This window comes from Vulpes lagopus, chromosome 2, assembly GCF_018345385.1.
Source record: "Vulpes lagopus strain Blue_001 chromosome 2, ASM1834538v1, whole genome shotgun sequence".
Classification (NCBI taxonomy): Eukaryota; Metazoa; Chordata; class Mammalia; order Carnivora; family Canidae; genus Vulpes; species Vulpes lagopus.
The window spans coordinates 30588049-30606811 of NC_054825.1; the positions used below are offsets into that span (position 1 = coordinate 30588049).

Genomic DNA, 18763 nt, shown 5'->3' on the forward strand with positions numbered 1-18763 from the left:
TGCTCCTGAACTTTGGCCAATGAGAAGCCGACTTCGTTTCCCTCCAGTGGCAGTCATGGCGCCACCCGTGAGGTACTGCATCCCGGGTAAGTGTGCGGGGACCGAAGCGAATTCTGGATGGGAGGCAGGAAGGCTGGATGACCAACACCCTCTGAAGACCCATGACTGATGCAGCGTTTCTCTTCAGGCGAACGTCTGTGTAACTTGGAGGAGGGCAGCCCGGGCAGCGGCACTTACACTCGCCACGGCTACATCTTTTCGTCGCTTGCTGGCTGCCTGACGAAGAGCAGCGAGAATGGCGCGGTAAAGGGGGCTGCTTCCCATTTCCTCCTTCTCTGCTTTTCTTTTAGGCTGCTTTTGATTTCGCGGTCGATAGGAAAGGGCACTGCGGACGCGTCTTTAGGACCTCAGCAGAACAGCTGGTCTCCGAGTTTCTTCCCGCTGAGGTCTCCACTGCCGGGCACTTCGCCACCACGGGCCAGATGTGGTCCCGCTTGATTCTATTGCTGACATTCGGGGAAGGAAGTTAGGGGACGAGCAGAGGCGGGTTCCGCCTGCAGTGAGCTGAATCTTGTCCGAATGTCGCCTACCTTTCTGGTTTCATCTTGCTCCGCTATTCCCACCCCACTCTGCAGTCTAGTCACACAGGCTTCTTTGTCGCTGGCGGGGTAAGCTCTCTTCTGCTACAGAACCGATGAACACACGCTGTTTGTCACGCGCCCATCTCCTCCTTAGCCTGTTTAATTCCCACCTACTTTTCAGATAGCCTCTCTAGTGTCACTTTTATCAGAGTAGCCCTCCTAGACCCGCTAGTCAGGGAAAGGAGTTTTGTGAGCTTTTATTTTTTGTTTTGTTAAACTCTCACAAAGAACTAAATTTGTTTCCTGTGTGCTCTTCTTTGCATAAAATTAAGCATTCGGTTACCTGTTCCTCCTAGACTCTTCCCTTATTAGACTCTAAGTTCCACAAAAACAAACCTTGCCACCATACCTTTAGTGCTGAGCACAGCAGCCTATGCTCAATAAATGTTGAATGCCTAACACTGATCCACGATTAGCCCAGGATCGGATAAACAGTCTTTGAAGGACCCCCTTAAAGACAGGAAGCATTAATAGAGAATTCAGAATTAGAACATATAGGTACTGGCTAACTAGACCTTGTTTCTGCTTTAGGTTAGAAACTTGATCTCTCTGGTTTTAGTTTTTGCTCAGATGTAAAATGAAAGACTTTTTAATCAATTTTAAGACTGTAACAGTTCTAAGTTTGTTCGTTTCATAGAAATAGATACCTATTGAGCATTTTCATGTGCCAGGCACAATCTTTACCTCTAGAGATATGGTAGTGAGCCAAATACACATGAACCCTGCTACCAAGGGACACAGACATAAATTATAAACAAGTAAATGGGGGATCCCTGGGTGGCGCAGCGGTTTGGCGCCTGCCTTTGGCCCAGGGTGCGATCCTGGAGACCCGGGATCGAGTCCCACGTCGGGTACCCGGGGCATGGAGCCTGCTTCTCCCTCTGCCTGTGTCTCTGCCTCTCTCCCTCTCTCTCTGTGTGACTATCATAAATAAAGAAAAATTAAAAAAAAATAAAATAAACAAGTAAATGCTAAAATTGGTTTATGGCTACAAAAGTCATGACTGTTTTTGAAAGAATATTACAGGTTACCATGAGAACATGTAAAGGACAAATCCATTGTAGTTGATAGAAGTGATGTTTAACCTGAATCTAAAGGATAAATAAGAGTTGGGGGGGTGGGGAGAGTTGAGTGGAGAGCACAGTCCTGGGAGAAAGAACAGGTTGAACACAAATCCTGAGATGGGAACATGTTTAGTGCGTAAGTGAAACTGAAAGAAGGTCTGAAAACTGAAGCATAGGAAACAAGGAAGAGTCAAGTAAAAGATGAGGTTCAAAATATGTCTTGGGGTGCCTGGGTGGCTCAGTTGGTTGAGCGTCCGACTCCAGATATCAGCTCCGGTCATGATCTCAGGGTCCTGGCATCAAGCCCGGTGTCAGTGCCCCTCCCTCCCCCGTGGGGAATCTGCTTGAGATTCTCTCCTTCCCTCTCCTTCCACCCCTCTCCCCACTTGCGCATGCTTTCTCTCTCTCTCTGAAATAAATCTTTAAAAAATACATATTTTATACCAATAGCCAATGCCATGTTCAAAGGGAAAACTATAAGTATTCCCTTAAAATAGAAAAAATAAAGTATGGCCATTATTATATAATATTTATTTGGAAATTCTACCCAGTACAATAGAGTGAAAATCAGAAGGAAGTAGTAGAACTTTGAAGAGAAGAGTCAAGTTATCCACAATTCGTTATATAACAAGAAATTCCAAGAAAATCACAAAAAAAACTTGTTAGAACTGTCCTGAAATGATTAGATTATGTCTTCTAGTAGCATCTTTCTTTTGAAAAATGGCCCCTTGACCTTCCTATTGCCTTAAATTTCTAAGACTATCTACCCTGGGCACATATGAGTCTGTAGTCCATCTGTGCTTGTGATCTCAGCTGTGGACCAAAGCATTCCTACATTATTCTTAAGCCACAGATATCTTTATGGAAGACTTAGTCAGGATCTCACATTTTATTGTTCTGTCTATAGCTTCCTGTGATTTCTGTGATGAGAGAAACAGAATCTCAATTACTACCAGATGTGGGGACTATTGTAACCTGTAAGGTAAGTAGGTCTTAACCTCCCTGCTTAGGACACCTGTTCAATGGTGAAATCATGATCATTGTGGAAGTGCTCTTATGTGGTAGTCACTAGCCATATGTGGCCATTTAATTGAAATGAATTAAAATTGAAAGTTCATTTCCTCCATCTCACTAGCTACATTCCAAGTGCTCACATATAGTTAACAGCTGCCTTGTTGGCCAGCACAGAACATTTTAATCATCCCAGTGTTACTGGACTGTGCCGGCCTAAAAAGTTCTGGGATAGTGATCCAGGCAGCCAAGTTCAAGCATGCATAGCTCTTTCACTGAGCTGATTCCCTGAGTATGCAGTTTGGGAAACAGGTGCCAAAGGGTAAGAAGAAAGCCTATTTTTAACATTTAGAAGCTATTTTAGTCTGGGGAGAAGCAAAAGACCTTATAAAGACCTATTAAATTTCATCTTTTAGGGCACCTGGGTGGTTCAGTCAGTTAAATGTCTGCCTTCGGCTCAGGTGGTGATCCTAGGATCCAGCCCTGCATCAGGCTCCCTGCTCAGCAGGGAGTCTGCTTTTCTGTCTCCCTCTGCCCCTTCTCTCCACTCATGCTGTGTCTCTTTCTTTCTCTCAAATAAATAAAGTCTTTTTTAAAAATAAATTTCATCATTTGAGGTGTTTCAGGGGAAATACAAATTAATGCTATACTGATCAGTAACTAAAAGACATCCTTACTCTCTGCCTACCCCCATGTTAAATTAAATCAACTTGTAGTTCTTAGTTGAGGTTTATAAATTGTTCCAGCAGAAAATCGATGTGTTATTCTTAAAATAACTGAAGAGGCAGTGATCCAAATATTATACAGTAACTGAAATGTACACTTAAATTCTGTCCACTGTACCAGGCTCTTGGTAAGATCAGTTAAAGGTCTAGATTTGCTGTAATGCCCTGTTTTTGTTAGGCTTCTGTATTTTTCAAGATATATTCCATATTATTTCATTGGATGCCCACAGTAACTTTATTAGGTGGCCTGAGTGACTCATTCCATTTGACATATATCATTTATGCAGAATTAAGTAGGAGTTAACTTGTTTTAAATTCTACAATTAGTAGGATTGCTTGGACTAAAACACTGGTAATTCCTTTCTTGCTGCCTCCTTGAACTGACAACTGCTACTACTCTAATGCTGATCTTTTCTCTGTTCCACAGGTCTCTAGCATCAATTCACGCTTTGCCAAAGTGCACATCCTATATGTGGGGTCCACACCACTTAAGAACTCTTTTCGAGGAACTATCCGGTAAGAAGTATTCATGGTTTTGCATTTGCATCAGCACCTGGAATGAGATTAGAATAGAACAGGGATTGAAATTTTTAGGAACAATTACAGTTCCTATATCTACCTGCCTCTCTCTCTCTCTCCTCTTTGTTCTTTGATTCTGTTCAGGTAGTGTCCAAAGGAAATGTTATAATGTATGAGCTAGGACAAAAGGAAAATATTGACAAGATTGGGCTTTAAAGTAAAATGAAAAGAATTGAGCTAAGCTGGAAACTAGTGTTTCAGGATGTTCATATGGAACAAATTAGGGGCACCTGGGTAGCTCAGTGGTTGAGTGTCTGCCTTTGGCTCGGGTCGTGATCCCCGGGGTCCTGGGATTGAGTCCTGCACCGGGCTCCCTGCAGGGAGCCTGCTTCTCCCTCTGCCAATGTCTCTGCCTCTTTCTGTATCTCTCATGAATAAATAAAATCTTTAAAAAAAAAAAAAGTTAAAGGCATCTTAAGAAATATCTTCTTTTTTTGTATTTAATATAGTTTAAATCTAAGGATTGAAAGACTTTTAAAAGGTTAGTGGGTGGGCAGCCCCCGTGGCGCAGCGGTTTAGTGCCGCCTGCAGCCCAGGGTGTGATCCTGGAGACCCTGGATCAAGTCCCATGTCAGGCTCTCTGCATGGAGCCTGCTTCTCCCTCTGACTGAGTCTCTGCCTCTCTCTCTCTCTCTCTGTCTCTATGAATAAATAAATAAAATCTTAAAAAAAAAAAAAAAGGTTAGTGGGTGAGGGGCACCTGTCTGGCTCAGTCAGTAAAGCATGTAATTCTTGATCTCGGTGTTTTGAGTTCAGGCCCCATGTTGGGTATAGAGATTACTTAAAAATAGAATCTTAGAGGTGCCTAAGTGGCTCAGTTTGTTGAGCGACCGACTTGTGATCTCAACTCAGATCATGATCTCATAAGCTGTCGTCAGATCAAGCCTCGTGTCTGGCTCTGCACTCAGTGAGGGGTCTGCTTGAGATTCTCTCCCTCTGTAAAATAGGGTGCACACTCCCCCCCCCCCCCACTCATGGCATATGCACTCTTTTTCTCTCTCTGTAAGATAAATAAATCTTAAAAAAATAAAATATATTTTTAAAAAGGTGAGTGAAATGGTAGGGTTTTGTTTTTTCCTGTAGGTTTTTTAAGAAGAGACAATTCTTGTGAGCTAGATATAGCTTCTAAGGCCCTTTCCACCCTCAGGATCCCATGTTGGTTCTATAGTGCTTCTGTTCAAGCCTTCCTAAGGCAGCAAAGTTCCTTATTCTTTCCTGCCAAATCTGATCTGCTTTTCTCTAGTCAAAGGTATTGATACTGCTGCTCAGTGTGACCCAAGAATGGGAATGTGGTTTTCTCCTCCAGGTGAGGACTTGGAATGCTTCTCCACCCCACTTCTGGGTGGCCTTTGGGTCCCAATTATGATTTGTTCTCTCTACTCTTGTAGCTCTCTGCTATGATTCTGCAGGATAATTCTTTCTCACAGATAATTAATCTTTTGTTAATTCTTTTTTATAGCAAGGAAGATGTCCGAGCTACTGAAAAAGACAAGGTTGTTGGTTGGTTCTTTTTTTTTTTTTCCCTTATGGCTTTAGGAATCTCGATCCTTTTAAATTACTCCAAGGAATTTCAAACATCTGTGGGAATGTGGATCCAAAGGTCCAAGGAATTTTAAGGTGTTTCCTACTGGAAAGTGTGGAATTCACCTCACTGTCCTTTTCCTTTCCTTAGGATTTTTTATTTGCTCTATTGAGCAGAAGGGGACTACTTTACTCCTTGCCTTTGAAGCCAGGTGTCTATTCTTTGCTATTCCCTCAGATTTACTTTGGATTGAGAGCCAACTGTAGTAACTTTTGTCTAAGTCAGATCCATTACCAGGTTTATTGAATTAAAAATCTTTCATTTAAAAAAATAAATAAAAATCTTTCATTTATATGATGTAAAAGCAATAAAAGTTGTTGATTGGCTTCACTAACGATGACTTCCACCCTGTGGAGTTAAAAAGTACACTGGTTCTACCAGAGGGGCAAATAGTTTCATGTAGATCTGATTTAGAGCTTTCACTTAACATTCCTGTTCTTTCTTTACAGGTTGAGATTTATAAGAGTTTCCGCCCTGGTGACATTGTCTTGGCCAAAGTGGTATCCTTTATTCCAGCAGTTTGTGGTCCTTTGTCAAAACAAGAAATAGAAGTAGAAAAACAACTCAAGTGGCTATGGGAGGGAAGACTTATCACCCATTGTTTTCCTTCACCAGTATTGTGTGACTAGATCTCTCTGGGTGATGCACAATCGAACTACCTCCTGACCACTGCTGAGAATGAACTTGGGGTGGTGGTGGCCCACAGTGAATCGGGTGAGTAGGTCCATACATCCACATGCTTCTCTTTCCCTGGGAGCTACAGTTTGGGATTAATTCACTGTTTTCTCTCGTTACACTGGTTTTAAATCTAGACAGCAGTATGAGTGTCAATCACTTACTACTGAGATTAGAATGATTCTCCTTATATAACTGTAAGGGGGGATTCACTGCATAAGGTTTTTTCTGTATGAGGTGAGGTTCACTAGGTAGTTTGATGACACTTCAGGTCATAACCAGCTGAAAAGGGAAGGGTCTTAGTAAACATTTGGGGTCCCATCTCCAACACTAGCTCTTCCCTTCCAGGTGTCCAGATGGTTCCCATTAGCTGGTGTGAGATGCAGTGCCCTAAGACCCACACTAAAGAATTCCGGAAAGTGGCCAGAGTACAGCCTGAATTCTTACAGACCTAAGAAGCTACATTTTACCCCATGGAGAGGGGTAAGCCGTTTCTAAGAGTACATATATATATGAACCCAACATCAAGATGCCGTTGTCTTTATTCAAACACCTGTGGTTGGCTAATAACCACCTTTAGAAAAATCTGCCAGCAACTTATACTGTAGGTGGAACATTTTTCTTATGAACCTTTCGGTGGATTTCATTCTCGAGTGATGAATTTTTTTGGAGGCGCCAGCAGACAAACTGTATAATATTGGAAGTAGCCCGATCCTTCTGACAGTCTCACAGATACGTATTTTTGCAGTGACAAAGAAAACGTTTTTACTAAAAGGATTTTATGGCTTCTGTTGTCTTGAGTAGGGAAGGGAATCTAAAAAGCATCATGACATTTAAAGCTGGGGTTTGCCTGGTTGCACCCATTAACTTACATGTCAAGTGCTTGCTTTCTCTGGAAAAGCCTAATCTCCAATCTTTTTTATACTTTTTATGTTCACTTTCAAGCACTTCCACTTACTGAGTACTTTCTATGTGCCAGGCACTGGGTGAAGCACTTTATATACATCTCATTTAAACAGATTACAATTTAGTGAGAATTACATAACACATGGTGATTCAGGGTACATGCAAGTAGTTTGAAAGCAATTAATTGAACGAACATAGTATTACTGATTTAGTGGGTACCCTAAGAAATGTTTAAATCTGAATTGAAAAGAGGGACAGAGCACTGTCATGTGAGGTGACCAAGAAGGATCCGTGATGTGAAGCAAAAGGAACTGAAGAACTTAGATAAATGGAATGAAGGATATGCAAGGCAGACAGTGAAGCCTGAGCAAAGTATAGAAGCAAGAATGAATACACAAGTTTGGGGATGAGGAAGGGATGAGATGAGGGTTAAGCATGGAGAAGCTGCAGAAGGAATGGAAGGAAAGAATTAGAGGTCAGTTCTTGAGATGTTTTTCAAAGAGCCTGTATCTTTTATGTGTATTGACAGTGGTTACAGGTAAACTCTGGAGTCTACCTGCCTAGGTTCATATCCTCTAGCTGCTAGCCTTGAATAGGTTAGGTTGGGTTTTTTGGTTTTTGTTTTTTTTTTAATAGAAAATAGGATTGGGATCATTGTAGCTCCCCATACAGTTTTAAGAAATAATAGATTCCTTATACACTTTGCCCATTTTTTCCCAATGGTGACATTGTGCAAATTACAGTATACCTAAACAATCAGGATGTTGCCATTGATAGTAGTGCAAGTTAACTTTGTTTCTTGTAAGTCTGTTTCCTTGTCTGGAATAGTATGATCTTAGGGTTATTGTGAGGAAGAAATGCATAAGTTATAGTACATGCCAATATCGTTACATGTTACTGTTGTTATTATAGATCCTGTTGCCTTCTATCAAGTATGTTAAATTCCAGGCAGTCCCCTGATGTTTTAAACTTTACAGATTTTTCTTTGATAGACAATGCTGCAGAGAAAACTCCTATACTGTATATAGTTGTGCCTGCCTAGGATTCTGTGGCAAAAGATTCCTAGAAGTGGAATGCCGGGTCAAAGAATGTGTACATTTTAAATTCTGGTTAGATTTTTCCCATGTTGCCTTGCAGAAAGATGCTACCACCTGATTCTCTCTACAGTGTTAGCCATTTTAACTTACTCTATCTCTGAACTTCCCAGTAACTCTGAAATGTACTAGTCATTTCTATCTTTTACAGAGAGGTAAACTAAGGCTTAGAAAAATTAACTTGCTCTAAGTCACATAGACATCAAGCGGCAAAGCATTATTCAAACCTAGGTTTGTCTTACTGTAAAACCCAAATTCTTTCTTTTGCACCATGGTGCCTCCTTTTTCCAAGTATTGACTAGAACCTTGGGCATGCAATTAGAGGCTCTCCAAATTGACAATGGCTCATTAATTATGAGTGCTTGTTGGGACATCATTCATTCAATAAATATACATTGAGCAACTACTGTGCCCACCACTTTTCCAGGAAGTAGGAGTTAAAGCAGTAAACATGATAGAACCCTTTCCTTGTAGAGATTACATTCTACTGGGGGAAAGACAGGTGATACGTAAATATAAGTTATAATAAAGTGTCATAAAGAGCATTTGAAACAGCTGGATAATAGCACTTTCTGATCTACTGCAGAGCAGGTTAGATTTTCTCCATTAACCATTGATACTGGTATTGCAAGTAAATTTATATGCCTGTCTCCCCTACTTGCCTGAGCTTTTAGGGCAGGATTCTGTCTTTGAATCTTCAGTACCTGGTATTGTGACTAAAATATAGCAAAAGCACAATAAAAAAATTTTTTAATGTTCTCATAGCTGACTGAACAATTGTGCCCAGTGATGTTTAGTGAGTATACGTGCTAATCTACAACTGGTTCTAGAGACAAGGAGGATATTGTTTCTGTGCCTTAGAATAGTGATTCTCAGTCTGTTAGATGAACTTCAAAATTACCTATGAAGGTCCCCCCCCCCCCCAAGATAATTATGATGCACTACCCTAGCTAAGTAGTCTTGAAGAGATAGTGGTTGTTGGCCTTCTAGTGGTATTGGTAAATAATGCTAGCTTTGTTACTTTGCTGCCCGTAAGAGTTCCAGTCAATGAGTGAAGACTGCCATAAACTCAAGTGATGTCAGGACACAGAGGAACAGTATTCTAAGCTGATCCAGTCTGACTTGGGTGAAGAGCCTTGATCAAAGAAAATTACAAACCTTTGGTCCAAGATTCAGTATAGGTGAAGTAAACTTAACATCCCACCAACTGTTGGGAGACTTAAATTACTAAGGCTCATCCTAGGGTTACTGTATATTATCAAGTGAAAAACTAAACTCAAGGAACGCCTGGGTGGCTCAGCGGTTTAGCGCCTGCCTTCAGCCCAGGATCAAGTCCCACATTGGGCTCCCTGTGCGGAGCCTGCTTCTCCCTCTGCTTGTGTCTCCTACCTCTTGCTCTCTGGGTCTCTCATGAATAAATAAAATCTTTAAAAAAAAAAAAAAAAACCACTAAACTTGAGAAGGAAGATGATTAAAAGTATTTACATTTTAGAAAAAGGACTTTTAGTTGACTGTCTTTTCTCTGGGTTCCAATACTTAGCATGTATTTGGCAAGTTTCTACATTTCTTTAAGCCTGTTTCTTCTGTAAATTGGGGAGACCAGCCCTTTCAGAGGTGGTGGAGAGACTGTTTATACAATGTGCCTCACCCAATGGCTAGCAGAGAAACTTCATGAGCTTCACAGAGGGAGGGCATTACTTCCTCCTACTACAAAGAAAGGCATTATGAGCTTTCTCTTGCCTCGTAAGCTCTCATGTTCCCATGATCTTTTCAAAGACAAAGGTAAATGTGAGCCATGTCTTTTCCCAATTACATATATAATCATTCTCCTTTTAATCATTAAGTTAATGTATAATTTCTGAAGATGAAATGTATGTAAACAGAAAAAGATTTGCTTTTTAAGGTAAATAAGCCTTTACTTTACTCAAAAGGCATAATGGAGTTTCAAAATGGAGTAGTCAGTAAACGAGCATCACTGAGCAAGAGCTATAGAGACAATAGGAATAGACTTCAGCCCAGACTTGCCCACCCCCACCTTAGCTCCCCAACCTAAGGTGGAAAACCTAGTAAGATACGCCATTTTGGGACCAGGCTGTATAAAGTGATTGGTTATCCTAAAGCTCTTATTCTGTCATACAAGCACTTGGTAATGAGAGACATTTCAAGTTTAATGTTCAAGCTGACCTCAGATAAGAGGTATCACTATATCACACAGAAGATATTGCACATCACTCCTTTATTATACTGATCTGGAAAAAAGATTTAGTACAGTTATGCTCACAATGAGTACTGGGCCCCAGTGGCAGGGCCAAGCAACTGGAACATGATCAGAAATAGATACAGTTGAAAGACACACTTGGACATGATCAAGAGGCATTTCACTGCCATAAAACATTAAGGCAGGGGAGGGATTCTAAAACACACAGCAGGATGAACTCCTAGACCTTGGAAGTCAAGGAGTTTATCCCACGTTGGTGTGAGGAATGGCTTATTTTTGGATGATCACATGTGGGAATATTTCAACCGCCACTAGAAACCCCAGATGGGGTTTTGTTTTGTATTTTTAATATATATATGTGTATATATATATATACTTTTTTTTTTGTAAAAGTAAATGCAACACATAAAACATTCAGATTGATCCCAATCTTCTGGAGCCAGCTCTTTGGGGTCAGAGGGGAAATAACTGCTTTAATCACCATGCAGGTTACATTCATCTTCCACTGGAATGACTAGAGCCCACCACACACTGCCCTCACCTGACTACAGAATAGTACAGGATTAGCTCCTGGGAATACACATAAGCTCTCTTGCTTCTCATTGGTCACACCTAGCATGGCTTCTCCCCATCCCCTACTCAAGCAGGTCCTTAGTAATAAAGCAGTAACAAAAACCCCAGAGTTTCTAATTCTCTACTCTTGGATACGAGTCTTCTCTCAGCTTGGACTGAGGACCCATGCCCCAGAAGTGCCATTTGACTAGTATATATGAAGGGAGTGGGTGCAAGAAACAAAATGGCTAAACAAAATTAGGAGCCACTGGTCCCCATCTGCAGCTAAAACTTAAGATGCCTACAGATGCGGTCAGTGTGACATGTGCAGGGAAGAAGTGCAGAGGAATGGGATGGGCAGGGAGGGTATCCTCAGGAAAGCAATCTGTCTGCTCGCCTTTACTTTTTGGCCTTGCCCTGGGCAGCCACAGCTTCCATGGCTTTACGCACGGTCTCTTCATCCCCCAGGAACTGCATAGGCTTGATGGGCTTCAAGTTCTTGTCCAATTCATAGACCATGGGAATACCTGTTGGCAGGTTCAGCTCCATGATAGCCTCTTCGGAAAGACCTGAAAATACACACCATGATCAGCCAGCCAAGAAAGACACAAATCCATGTCACCCCTGCAGGAATTAAAACAAGACAACTTTTCTGATATTTGTAGTAACAGTAATGATCTGTATTACAGATCAATCACCCAAAGAATGCCTCCGATACTTATTCCTCAGCCACTGAAAAGCAAGATAAAAATACCAGAGATCTCTCTCCCAAAGAGGGGTTTGGAAACCCACAGCGAAGCAGGCCCATACACATTTCAAATGTCCTATGTAGTAGTCCATCCAGCCTACCAAAAAAATCACACCTGCGCCTCTAGGCCTCCAGGTGAAACAATTTAAGGTGCAAATTGACATTCATGTGTGAAGTTGTACCAGGTTGTGATTTAAGATTTTATTTATTTATTCATGAGAGACACAGAGAGAGAGGCAGAGACACAGGCAGAGGGAGAAGCAGGCTCCATGCAAGGAACCTGACGTGGGACTCAATCCCAGGTCTCCAGGATCATGCCCTGGGCTGAAGGTGGCGCTAAACCACTGAGCCACCCAGGCTGCCCCCCAGGTTGTGATTAAGGAGGATTTTTATCGGGATCCCTGGGTGGCGCAGCGGTTTGGCGCCTGCCTTTGGCCCAGGGCGCGATCCTGGAGACCCGGGATCGAATCCCACGTCGGGCTCCCGGTGCATGGAGCCTGCTTCTCCCTCTGCCTGTGTCTCTGCTTCTCTCTCTCTCACTGTGTGCCTATCATAAATGAATAAAATTTAAAAAAAAAAATTAAATTAAAAAAAAAAAAAAAGGAGGATTTTTATCAGTAGTTTCAACAGGCAGTCCTAGCCTAAAGGTAAGCATCTCAAACTATAATGTGTACGTGAATTATGTGGGTAACAGATACAGCTTATGCATCAGGTCTGAAGGAGGACCTGAAGCTTTGCATATCAGAACAAGCACACAACAGGTCTATGATGCTTTGAGGAAATATGGGTAGAGGGTAGCCCTGGTGGCGCAGCGGTTTAGCGCCGCTTGCAGCCCAGGGCGTGATCCTGGAGACCCTGGATCGAGTCCCACGTCGGGCTCTCTGTATGATGCCTGCTTCTCCCTCTGCCTGTGTCTCTGCCTCTCTCTCTCTCTGTCTCTATGAATAAATAAATAAAATCTTTAAAAAAAAAAAAAAAGAAATATGGGTAGAATGACTAGGAGTCAATCTAGACTACCTCCAAGGCTATCAATGTCTAGCCTTTTCCTGAAGGTCTCCTTTGCATGAAATAAGTCCCTGATTAGTGACAATTTTGCTGTATCCTTCCTTGAGGGTTCCCCTGAAAAATGTACATACCCTCCAGATGCTTGACAATGCCCCGAAGGCTATTGCCATGGGCTGCAATCAGTACTCGCTTCCCCTCCTTGATCTGGGGAACTATTTCTTCATTCCAAAACGGCAGAGCTCTGGCAATGGTATCCTTCAGACTCTCACAGGAAGGTAGCTGATCTTCAGTGAGGTCTGCATACCGGCGATCCTAAACAACAAAAAAATCCATACTCACCAATTAGTAGCAGTTGCATCTGTCCTGCCCACTCCTCATCCCCTGAGGGGTCAAAGTGATGGATGAAAGTCTCTCACAAGGGCAAAGAATGGAGCTGAGCATTTGGCAAAGGGGATAATTACTATCTTGCTGCTCTTCCTACCACCATTACCCACTATTGGGAAGATTAATCATTCAAAAGAAACTAAGAGAAAAAAAAAGCACAAGGCTCTTCCCAATTCACTTAATCTTGCACTTGGCTTAGGAAAGCCCAACAACTATGGATGGATTTTATAAAGGAGATCAGTGGAGATATAAAAAAGGAGATATATTCTTAGATAAAGAACTATCAACTAAATCTTTTAACAAGTGAAGGTCATTCCTTGGAAAAGAGGAATTGCAATTAACACTATCATTATAAGCTCAATGGGACTAGGCAGATACTAGTAAAAAGCTCGCGGCCAGGGTTCTAATCCACGGTCCTAGGTGGAGTGAACCAAACCCCCATTTTGTCCATACATACCTTACTGATGTTGCTGTAGAAGGGATGGTCAGGTTCCATTGGAGGTGGTGGAACATCATAGGAACGCCTCCAGATCTTTACCTGGGCCTCACCATGCTTGGCAGCAGTTTCTGCTTTATTGAGGCCAGTCAGACCCCCATAGTGCCGCTCATTGAGGCGCCAAGTCCTCACTACTGGCAGCCACATTTGGTCAATGGCATCCAGCACTGTCCAGAGAGTCCGAATTGCTCTCTTCTGCACTGAGGTGAAGCAGATATCAAACTCATAGCCAGCATCTGGGAATCATAAGTTCAAAGTGATAAGTTAATCAGGTCCACTCTGGAATCAGAATTTTCTCACATATACGTTTAACTAGTCTGTATACTCTAGCAAGGAAAGATTATTGCACCTTCATGGAAGGTAAAACTTGATTTATGTTCTAGTTGACAACATGCCTCCCAGTGGGTTTTACAATAACTTATCTAACCCAAGACCTAAACATATTGTCAAGTAGCTAATCTGTGCCATCTGTGCTGCTTATCCTAAATCCCAGAATGCTGTGAGCTTAAGCCCATTTTAAGAACTTATTTCTGCTTCATTTCTTTCAAGAAAAGGATGCTTAAAAACTTGGAATTTCTTTATAGCCAATATTTACAGAGGGCTTACAATCTGTAAATACACCGGACAATTCTGTTTTGTCTTTATAACAGTCATTACAACCCATTCTAGAGTTAAGCAAATCATCTAAGGTCACAGCTTATACATGAGAGATTAAAACCCAGGCTGTATGATCCCCAAAAATCCAATTCATAACTACCGTTTCTAGCTCCTGCCATACTTTCCTAACCCCTAAGGATCTGGATGTTTATATTTTAGTTAAAACAGTCACTTCTGACCAATAATTACTAATATATTTCAGTCCTGACTTCTTGTCTAGGGGAAATAGATTTTAAATTCCCAACAATCAGGACACAGCAAGAGCTCTTAGAGGATGCTGATTAAAATATCAGTTTGTTGCCTGAAATTATATTTTCACTATGGAGTGGAGATCACACCACAATCTCTTAATCCAGTTTCTTTCTGCTATAGTCAAGTGCCAGCCTGTACCTACTTAGGTCAACTGCCGGACTAAGTTTAGGAGAAACCACTCTCTGGATAAAGAGCAGAAAGAGCAAATGCTGTGCTCTGATTCATTTATAAATGAATCCTCCATACACAGTAGTTATTTACTAAGGGGTGGTAATCAAGAGTTATGTTGCCCCAACCAACAATTCATATTTCATGACAGATTATTCCCCCTCCCACTTTAATACGGAGATGGCCCTTTCTTTTTTTTTTTTTTTTTTTAAGATTTTATTTATTTATTCATGATAGTCACAGAGAGAGAGAGAGAGAGAGGCAGAGACAGGCAGAGGGAGAAACAGGCTCCATGCACCAGGAGCCCGACGTGGGATTCGATCCCGGGTCTCCAGGATCGCGCCCCGGGGCCAAAGGCAGGCGCCAAACCGCTGCGCCACCCAGGGATCCCGGCCCTTTCTTTATGTAGTGTTTTCCTCCATGAGGCTACAAGCCCCTCTTTGAAATTCGGCACAAACCTTCCTGGGTATTGCCTCATATTGAGATTGCCAACAGTAATTAATGCAACGTGAAGTGAATTCTCCTGCCAGTCATTCAACTGAGAATGAGACCTATAAGAACTATGCTGATGGGGGAAGGGACAATTAATCACCAGGAAACCCATCACTACAGTAACCACAGAGGAAAAGATGACAAATCTTATCACTGAGCCTCAAGACAAATCCTAGTAGACTCTATTACCATCTCCTCCCTAACTCAGGGGAGGAATGGCTCCCTCCCCAATAAAAGGCTGAGTCACTGGAAAGCAACCATCCAAAGTGCAAGCCTCATCTCCCATGCTGAAAAGCTACTGGCTGTTTCATTGCAATTTGGCTGTTTCATTGCAATTATTTCCACTTGCAATGGAGGTCCTCCCGCTGGATGTACAAATAGGTCCCCAAGGAGAAAACTAGTTCCCCTTGGGATTCTTAACCAGAGAACTCTTAAGGCCTCTTCTGTTAACTTGCCCATTAAATAAAAGCATAGGCTAGGACACTCCCAGGGTTGGGGTCTATGATGTGGTGTGGACCTCATCCTCCCCCAGAGAGAAGATGGCATGGGGAAACACTTCTCACTAGCTTCTTCCTGAAACAATTCAAGAGGTTATAAACCCTACTATGATTTGCGCTTAAGAGGGGCACCTGGGTGGCTCAATCAGTTGGGCGTCTGCCTTCCTCTTAGTGCACAATCCTTTATCCTTGGGGGTAAAGCCCCAAGTTGGGCTCCCTGCTCAGCAGGGGAGTCTGCTTCTCCCTCTCTCTCTCTCTCTCTCCCTACTTATGTGCTTCTCTCACGGTCTCTCTCAAATAACATCTTAAAAAAAAAAAAAAAAAGCTCTGAAGAATCTATCTATTTACTTTAGGTTTCTTACATTATTCATAATGGTCTTCACCATTCATATTTCTGCTTTTAGTCTTTTTTAATAAAATCATTTGTGATGTCCATAACAGATACTAAGATTTTAAGCGAGATTTTTCTAACTAATGCTACCAACATTTACTTTAAAAGAGGGGGGCTGGCTTAGTCACAAAAGCATGTGATTCTTTATCTCAGGGTCTGACTGAGCCCCACTGTGGGTGTAGAGATTACTAAAATTAAACTTAAAACACCTGAAATAGGCTCTGTTAAGGTTTGACCATTTCATTGGTGTTTTAGGGTACAGCTGAAATTATCTTTGTCCTGGGCTAGACCTCAGCAAACCACCACAGACCATACAGTTCTTCCTGCCAGACAGGAGAGAAAATGGCCTCCTTCACCAGCACCTTCCCTTTCCCAGCCTCTCCTAATGTAAGTCACACCAGGCCATCCCAAAGCACTCATGCACACAGCCAGCAGGATTACATTTCCCACACTTTCCAAAACTTTGCTTAATTTCAAAGGATCTACAGTGAAGGCAAGAAGCTAGAGTAACATGAGGTCAAATGCCTCTTCCACATCAGGCATCAATGACCCTTTTAAATGGCTGCTTCTATGTCCAGAGGTTAGAAGGCAGCAGGGCGGGATCTGCCCTAATCATCAGTGGAAGCAGCTCCTCAGACCCGAGAAATTCTCCAAGTTGCTGGCAGCTGAGAATGCCTCCTTATAAAAGCATTCCAGAACCACAGAGAGCTACCCCCCAAAGCGAGGCACGCCTGGGTAAGGCGAGTTTATCTCACTGCCACCACTTCCACCTTTGCCCAGCTTCTACCTGTTACCCAACCCACAACTGAAGCAAGCGGGATGGACTAGGAATAAAAAGATGCGACCTTGAACGAGTCATCTGTAACAATTCTCACTGTTGCCAACCATAAAGAGGGACAGAAAGGAGGGGGATAAAATCTACTTTATGGAATCGTGCACAGGATCAACTCAAATCCTTCCCTCCTTCCTTCATTCATTCGCTCAATCACACTTGTAGATGCATTTTGGACGAAGGATTTGGGGGATGCTGAATAGCAAAGGCCTACGTAAGTACGTGGATTTCTGAGGCCCGTAGGGCCCCCCGGCGCCGTGTTACTCCCCCACAGCCAGAGAAAAGCGTGTGGCCTGACGCTTCGCAAGAATCCGCGGCCGCCTCTTGAAAAGGCTCGGTTAGGGCTGCTGGAGACACCGGGCATCCAACGTAATAACCCGTCCCCGAGTTACTACATCCTCCGACAAGAAAATGGAAGAATTTCCCAAGGTGGTGTCGTGGAGAACGCTGTGCGTTCCGGGCCGACGGCCCCCCGGTCCTCCTCCCGGCGCGGCCCCTCACTCCACCGGATGACCTTGAGCAAGTCGACCCTCCCACCCCCCGCAATCTGGGCCCATTTTGTCAATTGCAAAATAAATTGCCCGGGAGCTGAAACCCAAGGTCGCCCCCCTCCGGGAGGGCGCGGGGGCGAGCCCGGCGGCCCCCACCAGCGGCGCCCGCCACCGAGCGGCGCGCGCCGGGGCCTCCGCAGCCCCCACCCACAAGCCCGGCCCGCTCCGCACCTCGCAGCGCCTGCCCGCCGCGCTTCGCCTCCTCGTGCCCCGCCGGGCTCAGGTCGGCGTCGTACCAGCCGCTGAAGCGGTTCTCCAGGTTCCAAGCGCTCTCGCCGTGCCGGATCAGCACCAGCTTGTACGCGGCCATGGCGGCGGCTCGGCGTGCGATGCGGACCGGGGCTAGCCGAGATTCCGGAGTCCCTGCCCGGCCCCAGCCGCGCCTGCGCGATCGCACCCCGCCGCCCGGCTCCCGCGCACTCGCTCGCCCAAATCTTTCCCCTCGCTCGGGGCCGCCCTCCGCCCGCCGGGTGTGCGCATGCGCCCGGGGACCGCGCTGCGGCCGCCGGGGGGAGGGGCGCGCTCGAGGGCGCCAGGGCGCATGCGGTCTCGGCCGGCGGCCGCTCGTCAGCCGCGGCGGTCACGGAGCGCACGTAAGCGCCCGGAGGCGGCGGGACTTGACTCGTGCCCGCCGTGGCGTCCGAGAGCCGCCGCGCCGCCCGGGTGCCGCAGTTATTCACAGGCCATTTGCATAACCGCGCTTAGCTGAGCCAGGTTACTTTTGCATCCGAACGCGGAGTTTGATTCACACACTTGTGTTCGAATCTTCACTCTTCGTTGTATTGCTGTGTACCTTTGGGCAGCCTCTTGGCCTCGCCAGCCTCGTTGGTGAGTGGCCGTAATAAATACAGCTGGTGCCCACTACCTGGAAGGTGCTCAGTCAGTAGCCGTGCACTGTGCACCAAACCAGGAGTCAGTCTGAAGGCCGGGGCCAGAGATGGGTTGAACGTGTTCTGCCCTTCATAGCAAATGGAGCGCAAGTAAGACCCACAGGTAAACAGTGAACTGTGCTGTGTGCGGTATTTAACAGATTCTAGGGATCCCTGGGTGGCGCAGCGGTTTGGCGCCTGCCTTTGGCCCAGGGCTCGATCCTGGAGACCCGGGATCGAATCCCACATCAGGCTCCCGGTGCATGGAGCCTGCTTCTCCCTCTGCCTGTGTCTCTGCCTCTCTCTCTCTATGACTATCATAAATAAATAAAAAATTAAAAAAAAAAAAACCAGATTCTAGAAGTTAAAAACAT

General features: G+C 44.1%; 2 protein-coding genes across 3 annotated transcripts; one reads left to right on the forward strand and one right to left on the reverse strand.

The window, feature by feature from the left end:
* Positions 1-10: 10 nt before the first annotated feature.
* On the forward strand, positions 11-9051 carry EXOSC1 (exosome component 1). 2 transcript variants are annotated; one of them, XM_041744459.1, is made up of 8 exons: positions 11-86; positions 188-303; positions 2613-2687; positions 3869-3957; positions 5480-5520; positions 6052-6102; positions 6232-6316; positions 6626-9051. In XM_041744459.1, the coding sequence occupies exons 4-8, from the start codon at positions 3912-3914 to the stop codon at positions 6730-6732; spliced, it is 330 nt and encodes a 109-aa protein (XP_041600393.1). In that variant the 5' UTR covers positions 11-86; positions 188-303; positions 2613-2687; positions 3869-3911; the 3' UTR covers positions 6733-9051. The 2 variants fall into 2 exon arrangements, with proteins under 2 accessions (XP_041600393.1, XP_041600392.1); XM_041744458.1 differs by having other exon boundaries at positions 17-86; positions 5480-5513.
* Positions 9052-10496: 1445 nt separating this feature from the next.
* Positions 10497-17960, reverse strand: PGAM1 (phosphoglycerate mutase 1). Its single transcript, XM_041744457.1, has 4 exons — positions 17692-17960; positions 13642-13916; positions 12932-13112; positions 10497-11616 (listed from the first exon to the last, which is right to left on the reverse strand). The coding sequence occupies exons 1-4, from the start codon at positions 17828-17830 to the stop codon at positions 11447-11449; spliced, it is 765 nt and encodes a 254-aa protein (XP_041600391.1). The 5' UTR covers positions 17831-17960; the 3' UTR covers positions 10497-11446.
* Between the last annotated feature and the right edge of the window lie 803 nt (positions 17961-18763).

Excerpts from the sequence above, each read along its gene's own strand:
- EXOSC1 (XM_041744458.1), top strand. The coding sequence starts at position 20 with ATGAGAAGCCGACTTCGTTTCCCTCCAGTGGCAGTCATGGCGCCACCC. Across the intron at positions 2,688-3,868 it reads GGACTATTGTAACCTGTAAG|GTCTCTAGCATCAATTCACG; the intron begins GTAAGTAGGTCT and ends TCTGTTCCACAG. Across the intron at positions 6,103-6,231 it reads ACATTGTCTTGGCCAAAGTG|ATCTCTCTGGGTGATGCACA; the intron begins GTATCCTTTATT and ends TTGTGTGACTAG.
- PGAM1 (XM_041744457.1), bottom strand. The coding sequence starts at position 17,830 with ATGGCCGCGTACAAGCTGGTGCTGATCCGGCACGGCGAGAGCGCTTGG. Across the intron at positions 13,113-13,641 it reads TCTACAGCAACATCAGTAAG|GATCGCCGGTATGCAGACCT; the intron begins GTATGTATGGAC and ends TTTGTTGTTTAG. Across the intron at positions 11,617-12,931 it reads CATTGTCAAGCATCTGGAGG|GTCTTTCCGAAGAGGCTATC; the intron begins GTATGTACATTT and ends GTGTATTTTCAG.